The 23,000-nt window shown below is 36.6% G+C and overlaps 1 protein-coding gene across 1 annotated transcript in view; it reads right to left on the bottom strand.

The window, feature by feature from the left end:
- The window catches only part of SYN2 (synapsin II), a 1,726,111-nt gene that overhangs the window by 35,125 nt on the left and 1,667,986 nt on the right, over positions 1–23,000 (bottom strand). Inside the window, exon 11 of the mRNA XM_044078054.1 lies at positions 13,696–13,762. Within this exon, the coding sequence (XP_043933989.1) occupies positions 13,696–13,762 (67 nt within the window). The remainder of the gene's footprint in view (positions 1–13,695; positions 13,763–23,000) is intronic.

Raw genomic sequence — 23,000 nt, 5'->3', positions numbered from 1 at the left:
GAGTCAGGCAGGGCTAACATTTAAGTATTGCTCAAAATTAATATGGCTTACTGTAAATACAAGTAGATTTGGTAATGTTTATTAACTTATGTGTTATTGTACCGTTGTGTGTTTTGCATACCTGGTCAGTTTTTGACCTCACACTGAGACTGAAACTGGTCAGAACTGATTAGTGCTCTACCTGGTAAGCAAATTATAACAATCAATCAATCAATAAAAAATAAATAATGACAAGTCCAGTACACAATGTAGTAAATGGTTTGCTGGAGTCTGTAGGGTGTTGATTAATGAAGGAAGGATGACCATTTAAAATCCTACTTTCAGTTCTGATTTTATATAATTCATTGAGGTTTCAGGATCTTCTGTAGATCCTTAAGTGAGGGAATGCTTAAACAATGGAAGTAAACCGTATGTCCAGATAAAATGTCCACAAATAAACTGTAATTTTATTTATGTGTTGATTAACTAGACAAGTTAACTCATTTGTCTTGGACCCTTTTCAGCCTTTACCCAGGCCACAAGGGCAGTTCTAAACAAAGCATTTATGTATACTTTAGAGAAGCCCATCAACTAGCATGTCTTTGTGAGAAGTGAAAAATGGAATATCGAGAAAAAAAGTCACACAAAGATGGAGAGAATATACAGAACATGCAAAACTGCTAACAGAGACTGACTGGAGGTCAAGCTTGAACCTTGGACCTGTGAGGCATAGACCTTAACTACTCAGCACCCATATTTGCTCATGGTATTGCAAATAAATAAATAAATGAGTGCTGATGGAATATTATAGACAGCGGCACACCTCTGGGTCCAAGTATGAGTTAAAATCAAAATGATATAATCTGTGCTCCACACTTTCTAACAAGCATAGGGGTTCATATGGGGCTCAAATAAAATTTGGGTAGTGATTCATCTCATAATAAATACTCTGCCAGTGTTGGTCATAGTAATTATTGTTCAGTCTTGTTAAATAAGGGGATTGTAATTCCTTATCTAATGATGTGGTACAGATTCATTTTTAGTCAGGTCAAAGCCTAAACCTACACATTCAAGAAATTCTGATTTCTAAGGTTTGTGTTTATCAACTGTAGAACTGCACTGAACACTCGATAAGTGATATTATTTCTCTTCTATGATACCCAGTTACCTATTTATGTGGCCATATCTTTTTCCAGTTCGGTTAACAAAATAAATGCTTAGGTGACATTTTCCATTCTATGAAGGATAAAAGCAGGATGATTAATCAAGCAATGTTTTGGACAAGCAGTTGGAAGATAAACACACTGATCATCAGGGAAGTTTAGTGCTGACACTTCAGTTTTTCCTGTTTGTGGTTATTGTACCAGTAGCTTGTGGTTTGCTGAAAACTTTACACTCCTGAATATTTTCTTAAGGTAAATCTGTAGATAGAGGTGCCAGAGTAGAATATACCTCGCCCTATTTACCTTCATTTCCCATGACATCACAGTAAAATAACACCATGACATCAATGTGAAATCCTGGCAAGACTGATGATTATATAGGTAGTGACATCATAGACAAGACAGTTTGTAATAACAACTATGTCTGTTTGAGTGGCAGTATAACAGTGGGAACTACTCTCTTAATCCCCAAAGCAGTGAATTCCCTGGGAACTCTGCTGCCATATATTCACTGCTGTGATTTCCTTCCTAATCCAGATCACATGCACTGTGGACACCAGCCAGGCTGTGATGTGAGCAGAGTGCCTAGACTGTATTACTTTAAATAAATAAGTAGTGTGTTCAGAAAATATATTAATACTTAGCACACATACAAACTGTTTGTGTCAGCTTCTCCAAATAAATTCAGACAAATTGCCCTTGGGGTTGGCAGACCAAGTTCTTGTCAGTAGTTGACCCCCTTCAACTTGAACTTGAGGAGATACGTTTAAGTGTTATAACCCTACTATTGGTGGTCACTAGGGTGGGATGTGCTGCATACTTAGCTGTATTAAACATAAACATACAGATGGGTGTACATAGGAAATGGAGGAGTGTATCTCACCCACTCCACTTGAATCAAGTATTGGGCATCTTGAGCGGTGCTGAATTGCCCAAAAATCAGCTGTAGTAGTTTGAGAGAAAGTATTCCATTTGATGCTCTTCCAAGGCTGCATTCCTCTAAGAAGGAAGTTCAAACCCAGGGATACACCAACAGCAGCCCCTGAAAGAACTCTGCACCACATGTGGGAATAATGCATATAGTGAAAGAACTGCAGGGTGCAGAGGGGATGTAAGGCTATGACTGAGGTTACGTTAGCAGTGATCTGAGTCAGCCAAGGCACCACCTCCATTTAGGGGAATAAAACATAATACTTTAAAAAGAGACTGTACATTTCAAAAATTCAGCCTAAATTGCAATAGTGAGAGGGGTGGGGAAGGAACAAGTGAAACATCCAACTCTATCACAGTGACTTATATAGGTAAAGTATGGCTCATCTTCAAAAAATCAGTAAATAAATATTAGAACAAGAATGGCATCATTACACAGGGAAGCATTCTGAAAGGATATGGGGAAGCACTTATTTGGTAAAAGGATTCCAAGACCTAAAAGACACTGCAGCGCAACAGTGTAAAGGCACAATATGGTAGGGAGCTTTAGGCTTACCTAGAATAGCTCTAAAGTACATAAAAGTGCAGGCAGGTTCACTACAGAACACACTGCGGCATCTTGGCAAATACTTAAAAAAACTGGCTACTCCCCCCCAGACAAGTTCTGAAAAAATATTATGTTGATCTTGAAGGACATATAAATAATGCAATTAGAAAATATAGTTGTAGAGACTTAGACTGATGATTATAAAATGACTGTCTAAGTATCTATCTGATGTGTAAGATTATGTAACTGTGAGCCGCAGAACATTGAAAAATAAAGTGGAAGTCGCAAAGGAAATATATCAAATTTCAAAAATCACTGCAATTCCATTAAATCATTTTTGCAAGAGGGCTTCACTGCCTGCACTACCACATATCTGGTACATGAATATATTGACTCTGAGATTACTGCACCTTAGAGGAGGGATAATATTTTGAGGTACCGCAACCTCAAACTTTATATATATATATATATATATATATATATATATATATACATACACACACACACACACACACACACACACACACACACACACACACACACACACACACACACACACACACACACACACTCCCAATATTTACTCTTACATTTTCTGCATTCCAGAGGTCAAATTTACTGATCTGGAATTTCACTAGGAAATCAAGATAGATAGAGGTGGCTAATTAATTGCTGATCTGAATGTTGTTAATGAAGTTGATTAGTCCATAATTATGAATTCTACAGGTTTATCATCTGCAGCAGATTTATCAATGAAATACTCCAGAACTTTATAAGTATACTATTCAATACATAGAGTTATTTAAATAAACAAGCTATACAGTTAGTCGTAGTTGTTTCAGAATATAGAAATTAGCCTAGAATACAGTTAATGATGGATAAATTAATTAGAATTCAGATACAGGCATAACATCTTTTATTTGAGTCTAAGATTACTTAGTATACTAATATTAACATGCAATATTTTTGAGACCTTGATCTACGTATCAGTTAACAATACCACGTTTGTGCCTTCTGTTCTTCAAAGCACAGGGTAATTAACATGTCTAAGTGCTGGGTATATGCAAAAGTGTTGACACACAGAATTATTACATTTGTGTTTCAATCCTTTAACTATGACTTTTAGTTCAAATGTAAAATGTAGAACCATGTAGATAAAACAAAATCTAGATTTCAAGATGATATGTAACTTATTTCTTAACTCTTGACAAATGTCAGAATATTAAACTTTCTTTTGTTCTCCACAGATTCAGTTTACTGTATTTGCTACTAGGAACACATACACAGCAAGTGTATGATTTAATTATTTAAATTATTCAGGAAATATTTGCTTGAGAAATTGTTGCATCTGCTCTCAACTTAAAGAGTTTCTTTGGTTTCATCTTGAATGCTGTTGTACAACATCTGTCTACCAAAATGCAGTATGGAAAATACAGAAAAGTGTAAAGCCCTTTTTAATACAATTGCTCTTGCAATGGTACAAACTTTATCAGGGTTTCACTATGACAACCCTGCTGTGAAGTGTATTACAACAGTCTGCATGAAATCAGCCATGTAAGGATTCTTCTGCACATTCAGTTATGAACAATGCTTTGTTCTCTTAGTTTTATGTATTGTTGTGACTGCATATGTCAGACCTGTATTCCACAGATGAAACAATAATTTATCATGTTTTACATTGTGCATTGCTGCCACATTTTGCTAGTTGCATCTTTGGTGTTGAGTGGTCAACAAGGTAATGTGATTTTGAGAAAAAGGAAAAGCCATCTCCATGCTTACTTTCTTTTTTATCCAAATCTGTTCAGGGAAATCTGTAGTATACATAGAGACAGGGGATCTAGGGGAAAAAAGCCTCGCAAGCTATGTGCTCATTATGAGCTTTACATACGTGTGTTGTGATATTTTTGTTTAACTGGTGGATACGTGACATTTTATTACAGTTCATGCCACACAGATGCGTTTGATATGTCCAGATTAGTGTGACCTGAAATTTATATCTTTGCATGTAAATAACTTCCATCTTAAGTACTTATCATTTTTTCTGAACTTTGAAATTCTTTTTTATGGCATATTATAATTTCCTTACTGTTGTTTCTTTACTATTGTTGATTGTCACATGGCCTTCATATGGTTGAAACTGTGTCCAGCACCATTGATTGGATCTCATGGACATATTTCCTTTCTAATCATGGTAATTTTTTTCTTGGATTTTTCTCATGTTCTTGATTGCATTCTTTCCTAACTAGATATTCATTCTCTTTTTTTTTTTCTTGAACACACTTTTTTCATTCACTGGCTTAATCTTCGGACTACCATTCTTTAAATTTTACATTAATTAGATCAACATAAATGTTGTGCAAACATTTTAATTAAATCATTCCTAGTTGACAGTAACTGATGTGGAATCTTACAGACTCTGGCAGTAATGTAGAGAACCATGAATTCTGGGTGATATCAGGTGTTCGATATTAAAATAATCATACAGGATTAAGAATAAACAATTGAATAATCCATCATCATTGTAAGAAACTTTGACAGCAAGGTTTTTATTTTGTGATTTGTTAGTTTTGCTGCATATAAAATAGCTTCCAGTACCCTGTCGGTATACTTAAGCTATGCTGAGCTGATTTACTTTTTATGTCAGTAATGGTTTTCGGGGAAAACAGTTAACATTCCTATCTGTAATTAAAAAAAAAATAAGCAAGTTTTATAAGCCTGCTTATTTATTTATTTAATGTTTCATAAAATACATCACTCTGGGAGGAAGATAACATCCAATAAAATTATATAGCTATTGCCAATGCCAAGTGTTTTAAGACTGTTTAGTCTAATACAAATTTATATAAGACGTCTATTTTCCCTTTAGTCCACTAATTAGTCTGTCATGGAGAAAGTATGTCTGTAATTGTTTCTCCACTTATAAATAAAAATTAAATGTTCCCTTCCTAAGGAATGTAACTCTTAGCTAGATGTGATGCAGTGTGACAGAATTCTTAATGCTGCCCATCCATTGCATGATATCTGCTATCGCAATACTGCACCAATAAGCAGCTTGTATTTTGAAGCAAGGACTTTTCTCCTTCTGGAAAAACGTCCATATAATCATCACAATGCATACTTTGTTTCAAAATGAAAACTGAAAAAATGTCTTGCTATATAATTTTGCTTGGATCTGTGCAAAATGCATGAAACATGCATTACAATCATAACGTCTTCATCTGGAATTCTACTCCTGTATTAGAATCAGGATGCATTAGTTTTAAGACACTTTGAGGTACAAGGATTTTATTAGCTGGGCTACCTATTAGGAAACTGTGTAAGTGAAAAAAGGAATATTTTTAATGTATGAAAGGAGGAAAGCAGCTGTATCTTCTTTATCCACCATGCATGCAGATGTAAACACCACAGTTTTCAATGAAAAAATTTAATAGATTATATATTGCACCAAAACACCTCAGGTATTTCCTTGACGCTGGTATCATCTCAATGATCAGCCACTAACAGAAATGTTATGCATGACCACAGCTGCACCAATGTACATACATCAGTTTGCTCCATACAGGCCTGCCTACAGGTGGTCACTGACAAGGGACATACAGGCCTGCTTACAGGTGGTCACTGACAAGGGACATACAGGCTTGCCTACAGATGGTCACTGACAAGGGACATACAGGCCTGCCTATAGGTGGTCACTGATGAGGGACATACAGGCCTGCCTACAGGTGGTCACTAACGAGGGACATACAGGCCTGCCTACAAGTGGTCACTGACAAGGGACATACAGACCTGCCTACAGGTGGTCACTGACAAGGGACATACAGGCATGCTTACAGGTGGTCACTGACAAGGGACATACAGGCCTGCCTACAGGTGGTCACTGACAAGGGACATACAGGCCTGCCTACAGGTTGTCACTGATGAGGGACATGCAGGCCTGCCTACAGGTGGTCACTGACAAGGGACATACAGGCCTGCCTAGAGGTGGTCACTGACAAGGAACATATAGGCCTGCCTACAGGTGGTCACTGACAAGGGACATACAGGCCTGCCTACAGGTGGTCACTGACAAGGGACATACAGGCCTGCCTACAGGTGGTCACTGACAAGGGACATACAGGCCTGCCTACAGGTGGTCACTGACAAGGGACATACAGGCCTGCCTACAGGTGGTCCCTGACAAGGGACATACAGACCTGCCTACAGGTGGTCATTGATGAGGGATGAGAGCTCCTCTAGCTGTAGGCTACACTATAGCAAAATTACTCTTGGTATTTTTAATGTTTGCACTGTCAGTAATGGCCCTGAATAGGAATAAAAAGACTTGTACTAGGTAACTTAACTTATGATGAATGCATAGTTTAGCCATACACAAGGGGTCGAATGCCCTACTCAGTGACTGTTGAAGATAATGACCTTAGGAACATCAGAATGGTTAGATCAGTGAGGTAATAACAGCAAATGCATACAGAATAGGCACTTCACTAGTACTTTGCCACCAACTGGAATAAATAATAAAACATAAATAAATAAATACATTAATAAATGCAAGCAACAACAAAGTCCCCTCCACTAAAGTACAGAAACAATGTCCTCTTCCCACCACTATGATCATTATATTGAATGGGTCCACAGTTCTATCTGATGGCAAAAACAAAAAGAAAAAAAAATATATAAATAAAAAAATAAAACAAGTTTTGTAGGATCTGAACTACTGACAATGATTTCCAATGTCTACTGCAGTGTCTGGTGCCATCTTGCTGCTTTTCAATATTTTATTATCAATGCTGTTGTAGTAATTTTCTTCAATGGTCACTGACTACGATGTTTGACCACTGGTGTCCTACTACTAAAGGCCATCCCACCTACTATGCATCAATCACAGGCTTAGGAACTCTTGTGCTAAGTATAAGGGATAGATGTGGCTTAATTCAAGATGGAATGACAGAGCATAATTGAGAAATCACAGGACAACTAAGTAGCACTGGTAAAAAGCATAGTACAAGCATTTAATTCCCCTTACCCCACAGTGGCCCTGTGCACATTCCAAAAGGATCTTATAGCAGTGCTCAGCTAAGCAGATAACCTGTGCCGTAGCATGTACAGTGAGATTTTCAGCAAGCAAGCAAAAGAATGTGCGGCAATTGCACTGATATTAACTGTGGCCTACTTAATTACCAGGTGCAACTGCAGTGAATATCTTAAGCTTTTTTTCAGCATTTGAATTGTAATAAAATTAAAATGCCAGTTGTATGACAAACAGCTCATTGAGTTTCACCTCTTGCCTGTCATCAGTGTTACATCACTTTGCTGGGGGAAATGACTAGTCAGTTTAAGAATGAGAATTCTGAGTTATTACATAGCTTTGCACAGCTCAGGAAATACCAATGTAATCATGCCTGAGGATTCTAACACTGCTCACTTGGTTTTCTAAAGCCCGTCTCTCATACATTTGGCATTAAAGCATTATTAAACTATATGACTTGTCTTATTATAATGTCCTCTTTTGTACGTCATTTTCTTTCAATTCAAAATCTCTAGCTATATTATGTACAAAGCCAGTAGAAACCCTCAACAAGTAATTTTCTCCAGCCATCTATTCTAGACACTTTGTTTCCTTTAACTGCTTTTATAATGTGTTCATTCACTGTTGCATGTCTCAGTTATTAATATACACATTAAATATATATATATGGGTCTACTGTATAAGTTCAAAAATACAATTCTTCGAACTCACACAGTAGACCCTGGGTTACGCGAAAGTGCACTTAATCGAAAGTGCACTTTCACGAAACCTGCTTCAGCGAATGGGCTACTACTGACTTTAGTGCAGTAGTTACGGACCTTTAGGGTTAGGGTGCGGGTCATGGTAAGGGGATAGCTAGCAGGGCTATCCCCTAACCATGACCCTCGCCCTAACCCTAATGTCCGTGACTACCGCACCACAGTGGAGGACAGGCTATCCAACACTGTGGTGCGGTAGTCATGGACCTTAGGGTTAGGGCGTGGGTCATGGTAAAGGGATAGCCCTACTAGCTATCCCCTTACCATGACCTGTGACCTAACCCTAAGGTCCATAACTACCGCACCACAGTGGAGGACATAGCATGTTTTCCTGCTGTCTTCCACTGTGGGGCGATCCGTTCGTTGAAGCTGAGTTCGCGAAAGTGCACTTTCGAATAAGTGCACTTTCATGTAACTGAGTGTCTACTGCTCTTTTTTGAATACATGGTATTCGATGAAAAGCAGTAGAGCCATATATATATATATATATATATATATATATATATATATATATATATATATAGATATATATATGTGTGTGTGTGTGTGTGTGTGTGTAGATAGATATGGAAAGACCATATATGGTCTAATTTGCTTTTATTTGACATCTGTCTACACAGTTTGGCTGGTTATATAGATGGTGGACAGGTGTGCAAGAATCCAAAATTCCCATGTTTAGGGAAATACCATTTCCCTGGTATTATGAGAATTTGACGTTAGTATATAGAATTAGTAGGGGTATTGTAGGAGGGAGCAATTTTATTTTATTTTTTCTCTTTTACGTTTCCATAGACAGAGGTTGTTACTCGAAGCAGGATGTTTACATTTTACAAAAAAAAAAAAAAAATATTACAACAAACTAGGTCTTACCATTTGAAGACATTTCAGCAGTATCCCTGTGAAGCTTCTGTAATAAGATACTTCAGTTGTGTTTCATACACTCTTTTTCTAAGGAATGAAGGAGGGAAGGCAGAATGGAGGAGAAGAGTTACAATAATGTTGGAATTGAGTATGGATAAAGGAAAACAGGGACAGCTAAAGGGATTTTGGTAACTGCTTCTGGATTATGTTGTGTATGTTGAACAGCTGTGAGTTAACATGTGTACACGTAAGCAACACATATGAGCACCAACATGGGGAATATGCCAAGCCTAATATGCATGGGTTGCATGCATTTGGTCTATATATTGACCATATGCATGTGCTGCATGCATATGGTGTAAATATTTAACTTTTGTTAAACAAACAGGAACCTGACTGATAGTGGATGAAATCTAAGAGGGGACTAGCTGAAATAAGAATGAATTATTTAACAGATTAGCTAGGCTGGGGCATAATTCCCTGGCCACTGTCACCACTAATGGTGAAGCATCTAGTGATGCAGCAAGATTTGCCTTAATTTTTATATAATTTAATAGCAGAAATTATTGAGAGGTGTATCACAACCACCTGGAAGACAATTTCCAGGGATCAATATATGGCAGTGTGTCTGGCAGTGGAAAAAAAGGAAGTTTGGCATATCAGTAAATATTGGAAGAACAAAGCCATATATTGCATATGCAGACATCAAAATGAAGTTACCCCCCCAAAAAATAAATAAATAAATAAACATTTTGAGAGTGAGAAAATCTATGTGAACATCAACGTTCATTAAAATGGCTTGTTACAGAGAGGCTGTGACTACACTACCTATGAGGGAGCTGTGTCTCTCCCTTAGCTACGAGTACCAAATATACAAACTCTGATATCATACCTCAGAGGTAATGTAGTACCAAATATACAAACTCTGATATTATGCCTCAGAGGTAATGTAGTACCAAATATACAAACTCTGATATCATACCTCAGAGGTAATGTAGTACCAAATATACAAACTCTGATATCATACCTCAGAGGTAATGTAGTACCAAATATACAAACTCTGATATTATGCCTCAGAGGTAATGTAGTACCAAATATACAAACTCTGATATCATACCTCAGAGGTAATGTAGTACCAAATATACAAACTCTGATATCGTACCTCAGAGGGAATGGGAGTATTTTAGAAACAAAGCCAAAGGATTCCTTTCATTGCAGGGTATCATAACTTCAGAGTTAGTATAATCAGAAATCAGGTGTTTTTCACAACGTCCTCACACAGAGTTGCGGAAGCACAATCTACTTGGCAAAATATCAAGTTTATATGTAATTTGTTTTGAATATTCTGTTTTTTGAGTTACACTGTAAGTTATTTAATATTTACATGAACACTGCACTCAGAAATAGGATGCTTGAATTACGTTAGCTTTGTTCTTCATATTCCATTTTTGTTTTTATTACACTAAGTATACTCTTTCACACAGAGTAGAGTATTTCATTCGGCATGCACTGTTTACATTTAATGTATTTTAGGTTAACATAAAAGCATCCTTCATGAAGTGATTATTTAGCAGTGAGGATTTTGAGACAAAAGACCGAAAAACTGCAGCTCTGATTCCTTTGTTTGCTTTTTAAGTTATGGTTAACAGGATCATTGAAAAGTTACTTATTTTAAAACAAATTCAATTACTCAGATTCATTGTCTAGAAATCTGATATATATTACTATGATCAGCTCTTAGCATATTGAATCTGGTATATCCTACTATGATCAGTTCTTAGCATATTGAATCTGATATATACTACTATGACCAGCTCTTAGCATATTGAATCTGATATATACTACTATGACCAGCTCTTAGCATATTGAATCTGATATATATTACTATGATCAGCTCTTAGCATATTGAATCTGATATATATTACTATGACCAGCTCTTAGCATATTGAATCTGATATATATTACTATGACCAGCTCTTAGCATATTGAATCTGATATATACTACTATGACCAGCTCTTAGCATATTGAATCTGATATATACTACTATGACCAGCTCTTAGCATATTGAATCTGATATATATTACTATGACCAGCTCTTAGCATATTGAATCTGATATATACTACTATGACCAGCTCTTAGCATATTGAATCTGATATATATTACTATGACCAGCTCTTAGCATATTAAATCTGATATATACTACTATGACCAGCTCTTAGCATATTGAATCTGATATATATTACTATGACCAGCTCTTAGCATATTGAATCTGATATATATTACTATGACCAGCTCTTAGCATATTGAATCTGATATATACTACTATGACCTGCTCTTAGCATATTGAATCTGATATATATTACTATGATCAGCTCTTAGCATATTGATATGAATGACAACACGGGGCAAAATAATTGTTGGGTTGCACAAGGAATACCAAACTCCAAGTAGCAGTTTACCAGTATTGTATTTATATGCTGGGATATTGGATGTATGTTACAGTTTCTTTTACTACCGGAAACTGCTTCTGTTTGGTTGTCTAGTAGTACTAGAAAAAGATCAGTTTTGAACTTTCTCTTGAACTTCAGTTGAAGCATTCCCAGGCTGTTCAATATAAATTCCAAATTAATAAGCATTTAATGAGACTGAACAGGTCAAGTTAAAACATCCCTGTATTATTTGCATGTGCGTGTGTATGCATGAGTATGCAACGGAGGGCCCATGCAAACTTAGAACAGCAGAGGAGTACAGCTGCTCACATTTTGGAATACTTTTCACAGACATTCTATTATATAGCAAACATGCAAAATGAAGTAATGTATAAAATGCCTTCTGCAAATACTTCCTTATTTAACAGATTCAATGAGATTTCTAGGATGAGATGCATGTTTGTTACAAGTAATATTTGATGTCACATATCTCTTGCAGGGACTAAAACTGTAAGTGGAAGGTTGTTTATACATACTTGACTACCCCACTTTGTAGTTATCCTTTCACATATTACAAAGCTTGAGATTTTCTTTGAATTCATAATGCAAACATTTCACATTTTAGGTTACTTGGACTGAAGGTTATTTAAATGTCAGCAAACAACTTTCAAAAATTTCACAGAATTACTTGTGCAACTCAAATAATGTTGTAAAGTAAACATTTGTTACTCCAAAGTCATGCAAGACCAGTTGTCTTGTTTCGTATAAGCCTATCTGTGACCCTTTCACCTCTGCTACATCATAGTGAGCTATCTTAATGACAACTTGCTCAAGTGAGAAACAAAACAGACAATGCATGGCACTCACGATTCAGAAAGAGTATGAGATGGTGAGCTGAAATGACATTTCTGTAGAATAATTTGAGTTTTCATAGCTGGCACATTCTGTAAAATGGGAATGTGTTTACCAATTCTTTTCTATGCAGTACGATAAAACACCAGGTTACTGTCTAGGAATGTATTAGAAGGGTCACCTAGTTGTTTCAGACATCACACAGTGGTAAATTAAGGTTCCTATCAGATACTTTTCAAACAGTAATTGCTAAGTAATGATCTTTGATGATTTAGTGTTCTTTAATTAAGAACTAAGGAGGCAGTATCTGTGAATTTGTTTTATTCGGTAATTGGAAGCTCTCCCTAGTTTTTATTACACCTACTGCCTGTTTTTCTTAATTCTCACTCTAATGTCTGAGTTTTATTTTGATCTCTCCTCGTTTTGGTCCCATAGTTATTTATTATTTATATTTACAGCTCCTTTTTATGTAATGATTTTACATTAAAATAATCTAAAAGCATATGTAAACTGTAGATTTAGTTCAAACACTCACACCTTCAAACTAAAAAGAAAAAGCATCCTAATCAACCAACAGAGCTTTGTGACAATCTTTGCTTTTAAAAAGCATCCTAATCAACCAACAGAGCTTTGTGACAATCTTTGCTTTTAAAAAGCATCCTAATCAACCAACAGAGCTTTGTGACAATCTTTGCTTTTCCACATCATTCCATGCAAAAATATATCACAAATGTCACACACCATAAATGCACAATTTAAATACATTTACCAATCCCACAATATATGATAGGTGATACTTCAAGAAAAAAAATACTTTCTTTTCATTCATCGTATACAGTGGCACTGGAGTTGATAGAGGCACAGTTGTTTTGTACACTATAAACAAGAGCCCTGCAGTCACAGTCATACAGAGAAACATGGGAAGCCATTACAAGCACAGACATAAACAGGTAAACAGTCAGACAGGCATAGTTTGACAATGCATAGAAAAACACAGTCCAGGTCAGCACTGATACACTGCATACATTGCACAAAACTCAATTTCCTTTTTTGGCTAAAATTCCTTTTTCCAATATTATTTACTTAGGTTGCCTGGACCTGCTTTGGTGCTACTGAAACACCATTACAGTCGAGAATGTACTGTAAACAACCTTGAGGTGGTGGTCGTTGAGGTGGGATCTTGTTTGTCTCTGCATGGGGTTCCTTGATTGTTCCACTCTGTAAATAAAAATAAAGATAATTAGAAAGAGATTTGTCAAAGTTACTAAGTAAGTTTATCGTAACAATTAAAGTATATTAGGACTGTTTATCTGTTCTACATTTATGAAAATTCAAACATATTCCACAGTTACATTTTTTAAAACTTGTAAATGTATTACTCTCTCTTGGAACAAACTTTTTTTGTTCAAATTAATATATATTTTATGTTCACTGCTCAAATTTAAAAAAAAAGTATATACCTTTTAAGTAACAATCATTTGTGGATTGGAAAAAATTGAGCTTTTTGAGCTTTATAACTGATTTTCAACTTAGTCTAGTAACATTGACACTAAATTATTAATTTCTTAGCATCCCATATTGTTTTATATTAATCTGATTAATACTTATTAATTATTGAATAATTTGAAATGTTATTTTATATTTATAAACATTGATATGAAATGTGTTTCCATACTTTGGATTCAATTCTAATACCTCCACCCAGTTTCTGCTGACAAAATAAAACAAAAAAATATATACTACAGTATACCTACATTCAAGACATCACACTTTACAAAAGCAATAAAGAACATTTTTGACTCCACGTTCTTCTACTAACTCATAACATTAAAATAAGTGTGGTATTTTTATGCATGCATATTATGGAAACTCCTATCAGCTTCTGTGGGGCATGCAAAGTTGAAGTATTGTGGCATCATGGGAGGAAATCCTATACAGATGCCCTAAATGGAGGGAGTAACACCCCCTTCAAGTAAAAAGGGAAGGCCAGAATCAGAGATAAACTGAGAGAGATAGAGACAGAGAGAGACAGAGAGAGAGAGAGAGAGAGAGAGTGTGTGTGTGTGTGTGTGTGTGTGTGTGTGTGTGTGTGTGTGTGTGTGTGTGTGTGTGTGTGTGTGTGTGTGTGTGTGTGTGTGTGTGTGTGTGTGTGTGTGTGTGTGTGTGTGTGTGTGGGAGAGAGGGAGAGAGAAAGATAGATAGGCAGAAAGAAATGTCGAACTCTTTTGGAGGAAGGAGACAGAGAAAGTCATGAAGACGAGAGTCTCATCTGGAAAAACAAAATTCAAATGAAACCCCTGCATTCAGTCTAACCAACTAATAACATATATTAAAAGGTGGGAGTTTTCCTTAACTAGGACAGAAAAGTTGGAGACATTATGGTAAAAATGATGAACAAAGCTTGATTTAATAATCCCCTCAATATTACTTTCTCTCTCTCTATCTCTCTGACGGGGTAGAGTTCAAGAACCCATTCAGTCACTGACACTTACTCGATCATAGATAGCTCACCACATGGCATGCCTGTAGAAAGAAGAAGGAGCAATGGCTGATCCAGCAAAAGCATACATGGGGGGGCTAAAAATCCCCAAATCTGTATGGGACACTGTGGACATGAACAGAAACAATTTTAAAAATTAGAAGTCAATGGTGAGATTGTGTGATTGTAGTATTCGATAAGTCTCTTGAATCCAAAGAAAATATACCTACTTTATCATGTCTACACTGTGTCATGTTATATGGACACAAACTAAACTGTAGCAGCAGAAAATGAAAAAACAAAAACATGAAACTGCATCGGTATAGCAGTTCCTGTGATAGATATTTTGAGATATAAGAGATACAGATATACCAAAAACACAAATTAATTTGCAAAAAATGTGTAGGAGCAGTTGTAATATACACAAGAATCACATCAGTAGCATGCATTCAGGATTCACAGTGGTAGACAGATTTCCTGTTGGTGGTGGTGCTGCGGTAGCATTGTCACCTCACAGTAAGATGCTGTCCGGTTCGATTCTCAGCTAGAGCGTCTTCTGCATGGAGACATGCATGAATGGGTGTACCTTCATTGAAGGTTGTGCATCAGGGCTGGTAACTTGGCATGTAAAACTCAACTACCAATCGTTAGCGGACCGGAGTTCCACTGTGGCGACCCCTAACTGGGAAAAGCCGAAAGACACAAACAAACAAACTTGTCCAAAATGCTGAAACATAAAATTAATTTATGAATTAAATAGGATACAACTATTCTTCTTCTTGTAGTATTACAGTTAACTATTTTATAGGTAAGGTTGCTTCCCTCAACCACTTCTCTCTATAGTAAAATCTCTATTGTCCTAAACGTGAGACACAGTTTACCTCTCATAAACCTTAAACTAATAAAGAATAATCCAAGATATTTCAAGCATTCTTTTTATGATATACTTTTACATCCTATCATTCTTTTTGTAAATTGTATTTTGAACACTTCCCAAAGTTAGTGAATCACCTTTAGGATACTTACAGAACTTTGACTTATATTTAGTAATGGGTCTTACATATGAAATGAAATTAATAATTTGATTAGCACAGTTTGTTCATAGGTTCATAAGTTCATAGGTTCATAGGTGTGTACTAGGCTAATGGCCCTGGAGCCTTTACAAGCCTAGCCCAAAAAAATTGCCCAGGCAACGTGCCACCCTATGTTAGTTCATAATGCACCTATCCAATAGGGCAAATGGAATGATCCCTTGAGTGAACTTTCTGTTACCCATCCACTCGTCAAGATTTCTCTTGAAGAGGGCCAGCGAGGTACTTTCCTTAACATGAATGGGAAGCTTATTCCAGAGTATGGGCAGTCTTTGGGAGATGAACCTGTCCCTCAAACATGTTCTGTTAATTGTGGTAATGAGGTGGTGATCTCTGGAGCATGTGGCATGGGGGAATTGGGATTTCTTTAAGTGTAGCATTTCAAGCAGGGCTGGGTCAGACATGGCTTTGTAAGTCAAGCAGAGATCACCTCTAAGTAGACGATAAGAGACTGAGAATTGCTGAAGTTTCTTGAGTCTGTCCATGTAAGACGTGTTTAAGGCGGATTTCTTTAAGTGTAGCATTTCAAGTAGGGCTGGGTCAGACATGGCTTTGTAAGTCAAGCTGAGATCACCTCTATGTAGACGTTAAGAGACTGAGAACAGCTGAAGTTTCTTGAGTCTGTCCATGTAGGACATGTGTTTAAGGCCTAAGATCCTTTTTGTGAAGTTCTTTTGTGGCCTCTCCAGCTGTTGTAGGTGTCTGATCAGGTACATGCCAAACGGGGCATTATATTCAATGGTTGGTCTAATGAGGGATGAGTAAAGAAGGATGATGACCTCTTTCTTCCTGGATACAAAATCTTTGGTTGTAAGATGTGCCACATAGATGGACTTTCTGACCACAGTGGCAATGTGGTGGTCAAAGGTGAGGTAGCTGTCGACCTGGGTGCCGAGATCTCTTATGGCCCCTTCAGTGTTCAGTGGGCTCCCATCAATGTGGTAATTCATGGGAACTGACATCCCCCCAAAGGGGATGAGAACGCATTTTTGGTGTTAAGCTTCAGGCCATGGTTCCAACACCAGTCACTGGTCTCAGAGAGGCCCTTTTGTAGGATGTCTGCATCACTTGGGGAATTGATAATGGCTCCTAGCTTGCAGTCATCAGTGAACTTGGTCAGCCAAAGTCCTTCTGTGTTGGCCTGGACTTCTGAGAAATAGATGCCAAACAGGATAAGGCCCAGGACCCTGGCCTGTGGGACTCCACTCATGACGGGTCAACAGTCTGACTTGGAATCCACAACTTTCATACTGTGGGTTCTGTCTGTGAGCTAATTTGCAACCCACCTAGTCATGTAAGGATTGATGCCTAGTTTGGTGAGTTTATTAGTGATACCTGAGTGGGGAATGGTATCAAAGGCCTTGGCCAGGTTGAGGTATGCTGCATGCACTGCCTTACCCTCATCCACAGCCTTGGTGTCTGCCTCAAAGAACTCAACCAGGTTCAGCAGGCAGGATCTCCCCTTGAGAAAGCCAAACTGTGTGGGGTCAAAAGACTGGAGATTGTCTATATCTTTGTTAAGCAGATCCATAGCTTTGCATACCAGACTCATCAGGCTAATGGGGTGATAGTTCGCGGGGTCTGTAGTTGCTCCCCCTTTATGGCATGGGATGACTGTAGCAGTGCACCATTCATTAGGGACATAGCCTGAAGTAAGGCTGTGATAAACAGGGGACACAGATGTGGTGCCAGTTCATTTTGTAGCTCATGTAGGATGCAGCCAGGGATATTATCAAGTCCCAGTGATGCTGTATTATTGGCTTTGGACAATGCAGCTTTTACCTGTGCTGCAGAAACGGTGGGTACCAGGCTTTCTTCTGGTATTGTGATAGGGCCCTTGGGGGGGAGAGGGGTAAAGTTGTCACTGAATCTGTCGGCCAGTATGTTGGCCATATCAGTTGGCTCAGTATAGGAGGTGCCATTGTGCAATAACTCAGAGCAAATCTGGGTATTGCTTTTGAGGTTTTTGATATAGCTATAGAAGGCTTTGTGGTTGTTTTTGGTGTCAGCTGCAATTCTGCCTTCATAGCTGGCTTTAGAGGATTTGATAAGGGATCTCAGCTTTTTGTTGAGACTGATAAGGGAGGTTTTCCAGTCTTGTGACTTCATTTTTTTCTGTAACAGTTTCTTCCTTCTGTCATAGAGTTTATGAATAGCTGGGGACCACCAGATTGGCTTCCTTTTTTTGGAGGAGAGCATCTTAGTTCTATTTGGTATGGCAAGGTCCATGCATTTGTGTGCATGCTTGTATGGTGCATTGGTGTACGATTTAGTAGTCATGCAGCTATATTCCATTGGCATGGGTGCCAAGAAGTTAGCCACCTCTGCTTTTAGGAGCCCAAAGTTGGCTTTAGAGAAGTGTTTCAGGGTGGTCATTTTAGCGGGGGGTGTAGGTGAGATGGAGATTTCCATGGTGATCGGTTTGTGGTCAGATTTAACCAGGGAGGAATTGACTATAGGTGTGGAGCAACAGTCTCCCATGTTGGTGATAACCAGGTCAAGGAAGTTGCATCCTCTAGGGGGGGTCAGAATGAGGTGGTCCAGGGCATTGGATCTGATAAATTCCAGAAAGCGTTGGTCCTGTATATTGGTATGTGAATAGTTTTCCCAGTTGATGTAAGGGTAGTTGAAGTCACCCAGTATGAGAGGGACCTTAGGAACTTGAAGTGATAGTAAAGGGACATGTCTGGGGGTTCTGTAGCAGGCTATGACTTGTATCACCTACTTACCCAGTGTTACTTCTACCTGAAGTACCTCGGATGCATTGTGCTGGGCTACCAGCCCACTTTATCAATATACAATATGTGATTTAGATGTTATTCAGCCTTACTGTTTTCAATGCATTAGTTTTAATTTTAGATGTGTTAATTAACTACTTACTACTACCTCAAGATCTCCATAATCAATTAATTTACCAAAGTTGTGGTTTCCAATTATAATAGTATAATCTAGTTTATTGGCCAAAAAACATAACTCCATATTTACGGTGACTGATTTTTAATCCATTTTCCAAAAACCATTTGGCTAATGATATGAAATACATGTTAAATGAGTTAATATCTCCCATAGATGAATAGATCTTATAAATGCTCCTCTATTAATATCATCAGCATATTTAGAAATGCAGTACATATTGTATATTGATAAAATGGAGAACACAAAGTTAAACAGAATCTGGTCCAATGCTAAACCCTGTAGTACACCAGAAAATACAGGCATCCAAAATGAAAATTATCCTTGCACCTTATTTTCCTGTTATTTTCCTTCTAACCCATTTCTTACTTACCCAATCAGTATATGGATTTCTAGTTAATTTAACCATGCATTCAACAGTAACACAATGCAGAATGCCATTGAAGGCTTTGGCCAAATTTATGTAAGCAACACTAACACCATCCTCTATGTCCATAACCTTTCTAACAAATTAATACAAGTGACGTTGGTAAATGTTGGCCTTATTTTTGTAAATCCATATTGATTAATATCAATAATCAAACCAATGTTGTTATCTGTATTCATTACTGGTAGCAGGCATGTTTCAAAACATTTCCCAAACAAAGAAGATAGGCTTATTCGTTTATAATTATCAGTCATGTCATGCCTTCTGCCTTGTATACAGGAAGTACATTGGCCAGATTATATCACTGAAGCACCATTTCACTGTACAATAAAATATTAAATAAAAGAGTAAACAGAGGTGTCAAAAACCTCAGAAAGCATAGAATAAACGTGTCTGGTATACATTCAGGACCTATATTACTATCTGCCTCAACCATTTCTGATTACATTGTACCCTCTCTTCATTGATTTTTGGGAATATCCAACTATTTTTCTCAAGAATTATAATACCTTTACTTATATTATTCTCTGATGATACAAGTTTAAAAAAATGCAGACTCCATTATCACTAATAACCATACATTTATCTTTTAGAAGTCCTATCTCTACAGTTTTCATCTTTACTATGTTTACATAGTATTACAATCTTTACTGTTACTATTTGTAAACAGCATGATCTCATAACTAGTTTTTGCTTACTTGATGGCATTTTTTTAAATTTTATCCTAAGTCTATTATAAATTGATTTTGTCAGTCATGATTTATACATCCTATAGTTACTCCCTTCTCTTTTCTTTACTAATTTGTCCAAATAATTGTTCCACTATGGAGGAGAAACATATCCTAAATTTGCTTTGTTATACTGTCATATATCCTCTGAGAATTTAAGTGCAAATAGATTCAAATAATTCACAAGAATTTGAGATATAGTTCCCAAATACCACATTCCATTTATTTATTTCTAATGCTTTCATAATAAGCTCTTTGTTTAATTCTGTACAGTTATAACTATTTGTCATTTCTTATGTTTTTAGAATAGTAAATCTAGATGCTACATAGTCTGAGTTACCCAATGGGACTAAATGTTTAATAATGTTAGCCAAACATTTTACATTTGTAAATGGCAAATCTAGCATATTGTTGCTTCTGATGGAAAAAATGAACCAAATGGGTAAAATTATTTTCCATCATGTGATCGTAAAACTCACATTCCTTATCAAAATTAAGAAGGCGCAGCTGTTCACTTAATATTAGGTTAACTGAAATCACCCAATACAATGGTATTATTGAAATGTAAATATGAAGCAATAAAATCAATAACTGAGCTTATTATTTAATGTTCAATTCCAAATGTTTGCAACATGTTATATGTTTTACCAATTACAGTTCAAATATTTCTGTTATTTCAATAATTAAAGTATTTGTATTTATATTATTTTGTATTAATCTAGCAACCAGAAACTTATGCACAAAAGTTATAATTTTTGTCATCAAGCAATTAAATTTCTGAAATTTTAAAATATTTATGTCTTTACACAGCTATGAGTCATTTATATGACTAGCATAACATTTTTTATTTTCACAATAGCATATCATTCAAACACCCATTTTAGCAAACTATGGGGATCTCTATATCTTGACTAGCATGACAAAAGTCTTTGACATGGTAGGCCATCATCTCCTATTAAGCTCTCTTATCTCAACAGGAATCAGCCAACATTTTCTTGCTTGGTACACAAACTCCCCAGATAGAAGAGACTTTAATGTTCAAATCAGATTAAATAACATTCTGTCCTTCCTCACCCATAATCAAAGGAGGACCTCAAATCAACTTATTATTCTCTCTTAGTTTCTCCTTATGGACCTCTGATGACTCAAGATTAGTCTATTGACAGATGACATGGTCATCTGCAGAAACAATGTTTTCATGTATGATCAAAATAGAACATGAAAAAACTTCCATGCTCAATAACAAGAAGGCAAAATCTATGATCGTTCATATCAAACATTGTCAGGTCAATGAGGATAATACCTTTTAAAAGTCCCTTGGCCATTTTCATGAGGATATTATCAGTGAGAGTTTATAGGGATTTCATGATACTACAACTAGCTGATAAATCATGCTGATGTGGGAAAATGATGCTCTATTTTTTGGTATATTCTGTAAGATGGGTGAACAATATATTTTTAAAGATTTTGCACAGAATATATAGGATTCAAATTGGCCTAAAGTGTTTGTGGCTTTCAGGTTGGGGTTGCTTAGGTATGTGTTTGTTTATGGCTTTTTTCCACAGTGTACACACTATGTTGGAGGAGAGACAAAAGCTAAACAGCTGGTGAAAGGTGGGAAGCATATTATCTTGGGCAACATCATGCATAAATCCAGTTGACTAAGCTCATTAAAGATTCAATATTCCTCTTTACAGACAAAGCATTAAAATACCTATCAGTTGTCCAGATTTTTGCAGAATGTCCTGCTAAATACATTTGCACAATGAAGGCCAGATTTAGAAAACCAGGATATGTGTGGCTAGCCACAGTAATGTGGTCAATCATATGATATATTATTGACCATATAATGAGACCCCTTCTATGATAGTGAGGTCAAACAAGACATGGAATAATTCAAAAATGTTTAAGTGCCATGTAACTGAGCTGTACCTGCTGCATATTTAACCTCCACTGTATGCCCATCTTCAGACTGAGTAGACCACAGAGCTGTGTTAGGAGTCTCTGTTGCCATAGTAAATGTGTATGTGAAGTGGGTGTGATAAACTGAGAGGCTGTCATTCTATGTCATTGTAAATATTAATATGATCCACAGGCTTGTTTGACAAATGTAAGAAAACTGTGTTATGTGTTGAGCTTCAGAAATGTAACCACAGTGTACCCTGCTGGAAGAAAGCTGATAAGTAAAGAATTTTATGACTTTTTGATCTCAAGCTAGGATACAGGATGTCTGTAGATGGAAATTCTATTGCCCTAAGACAGAGATAATTACTAGGTTTCACATGTAAAGTGTCTTTTATTAATGTGACTTCCTGGCAGCTGTAGATCATAAAGAAATGTTAAATTTTAAGTTCTGTTAGTCTGAAAACTTAAGTAGAGGTGACAAGAATGATGTAATCTGAAATAACTCAGCAGTAATGTGTATTATCAATTTAAAACTATCTCAGAGAGAGAGTGCATTTTATATTTGTCTTCAGACCTGTTAACAACTCACGAGCACTGTGCCTTGCTATGTAAGTAAAGTTATTTGGAAAATAGTTTCTCTTAGAGACAGATAGGAATATAGCCAGATTAGTGTAGATGTTTTCTATATTTATGTCAGACTGTCCTACAATGTTGTTTTAAAGTATTTCCTGTGATTGCTGAACTCTCTATTGTCACTGTGTTTAATTATTGAGTATTGTCTTGTGCTTTTATTATTCATTATTACATATTATTAAACCTTTTAAATGTGGCTGTTTTGTGTAGAGATAATTTAAGCTCGTAGAGTACTTGCATGTAGTTGCTGATACTGTACAAGCCACTCCAATAGCATTGC

This window comes from Protopterus annectens, chromosome 7.part0, assembly GCF_019279795.1.
Source record: "Protopterus annectens isolate FY-2018-M chromosome 7.part0, PAN1.0, whole genome shotgun sequence".
Lineage (NCBI taxonomy): Eukaryota > Metazoa > Chordata > Ceratodontiformes > Protopteridae > Protopterus > Protopterus annectens.
Note: the sequence above shows the minus strand (reverse complement) of the source record. Positions and strands in the feature narration are given on the sequence as shown.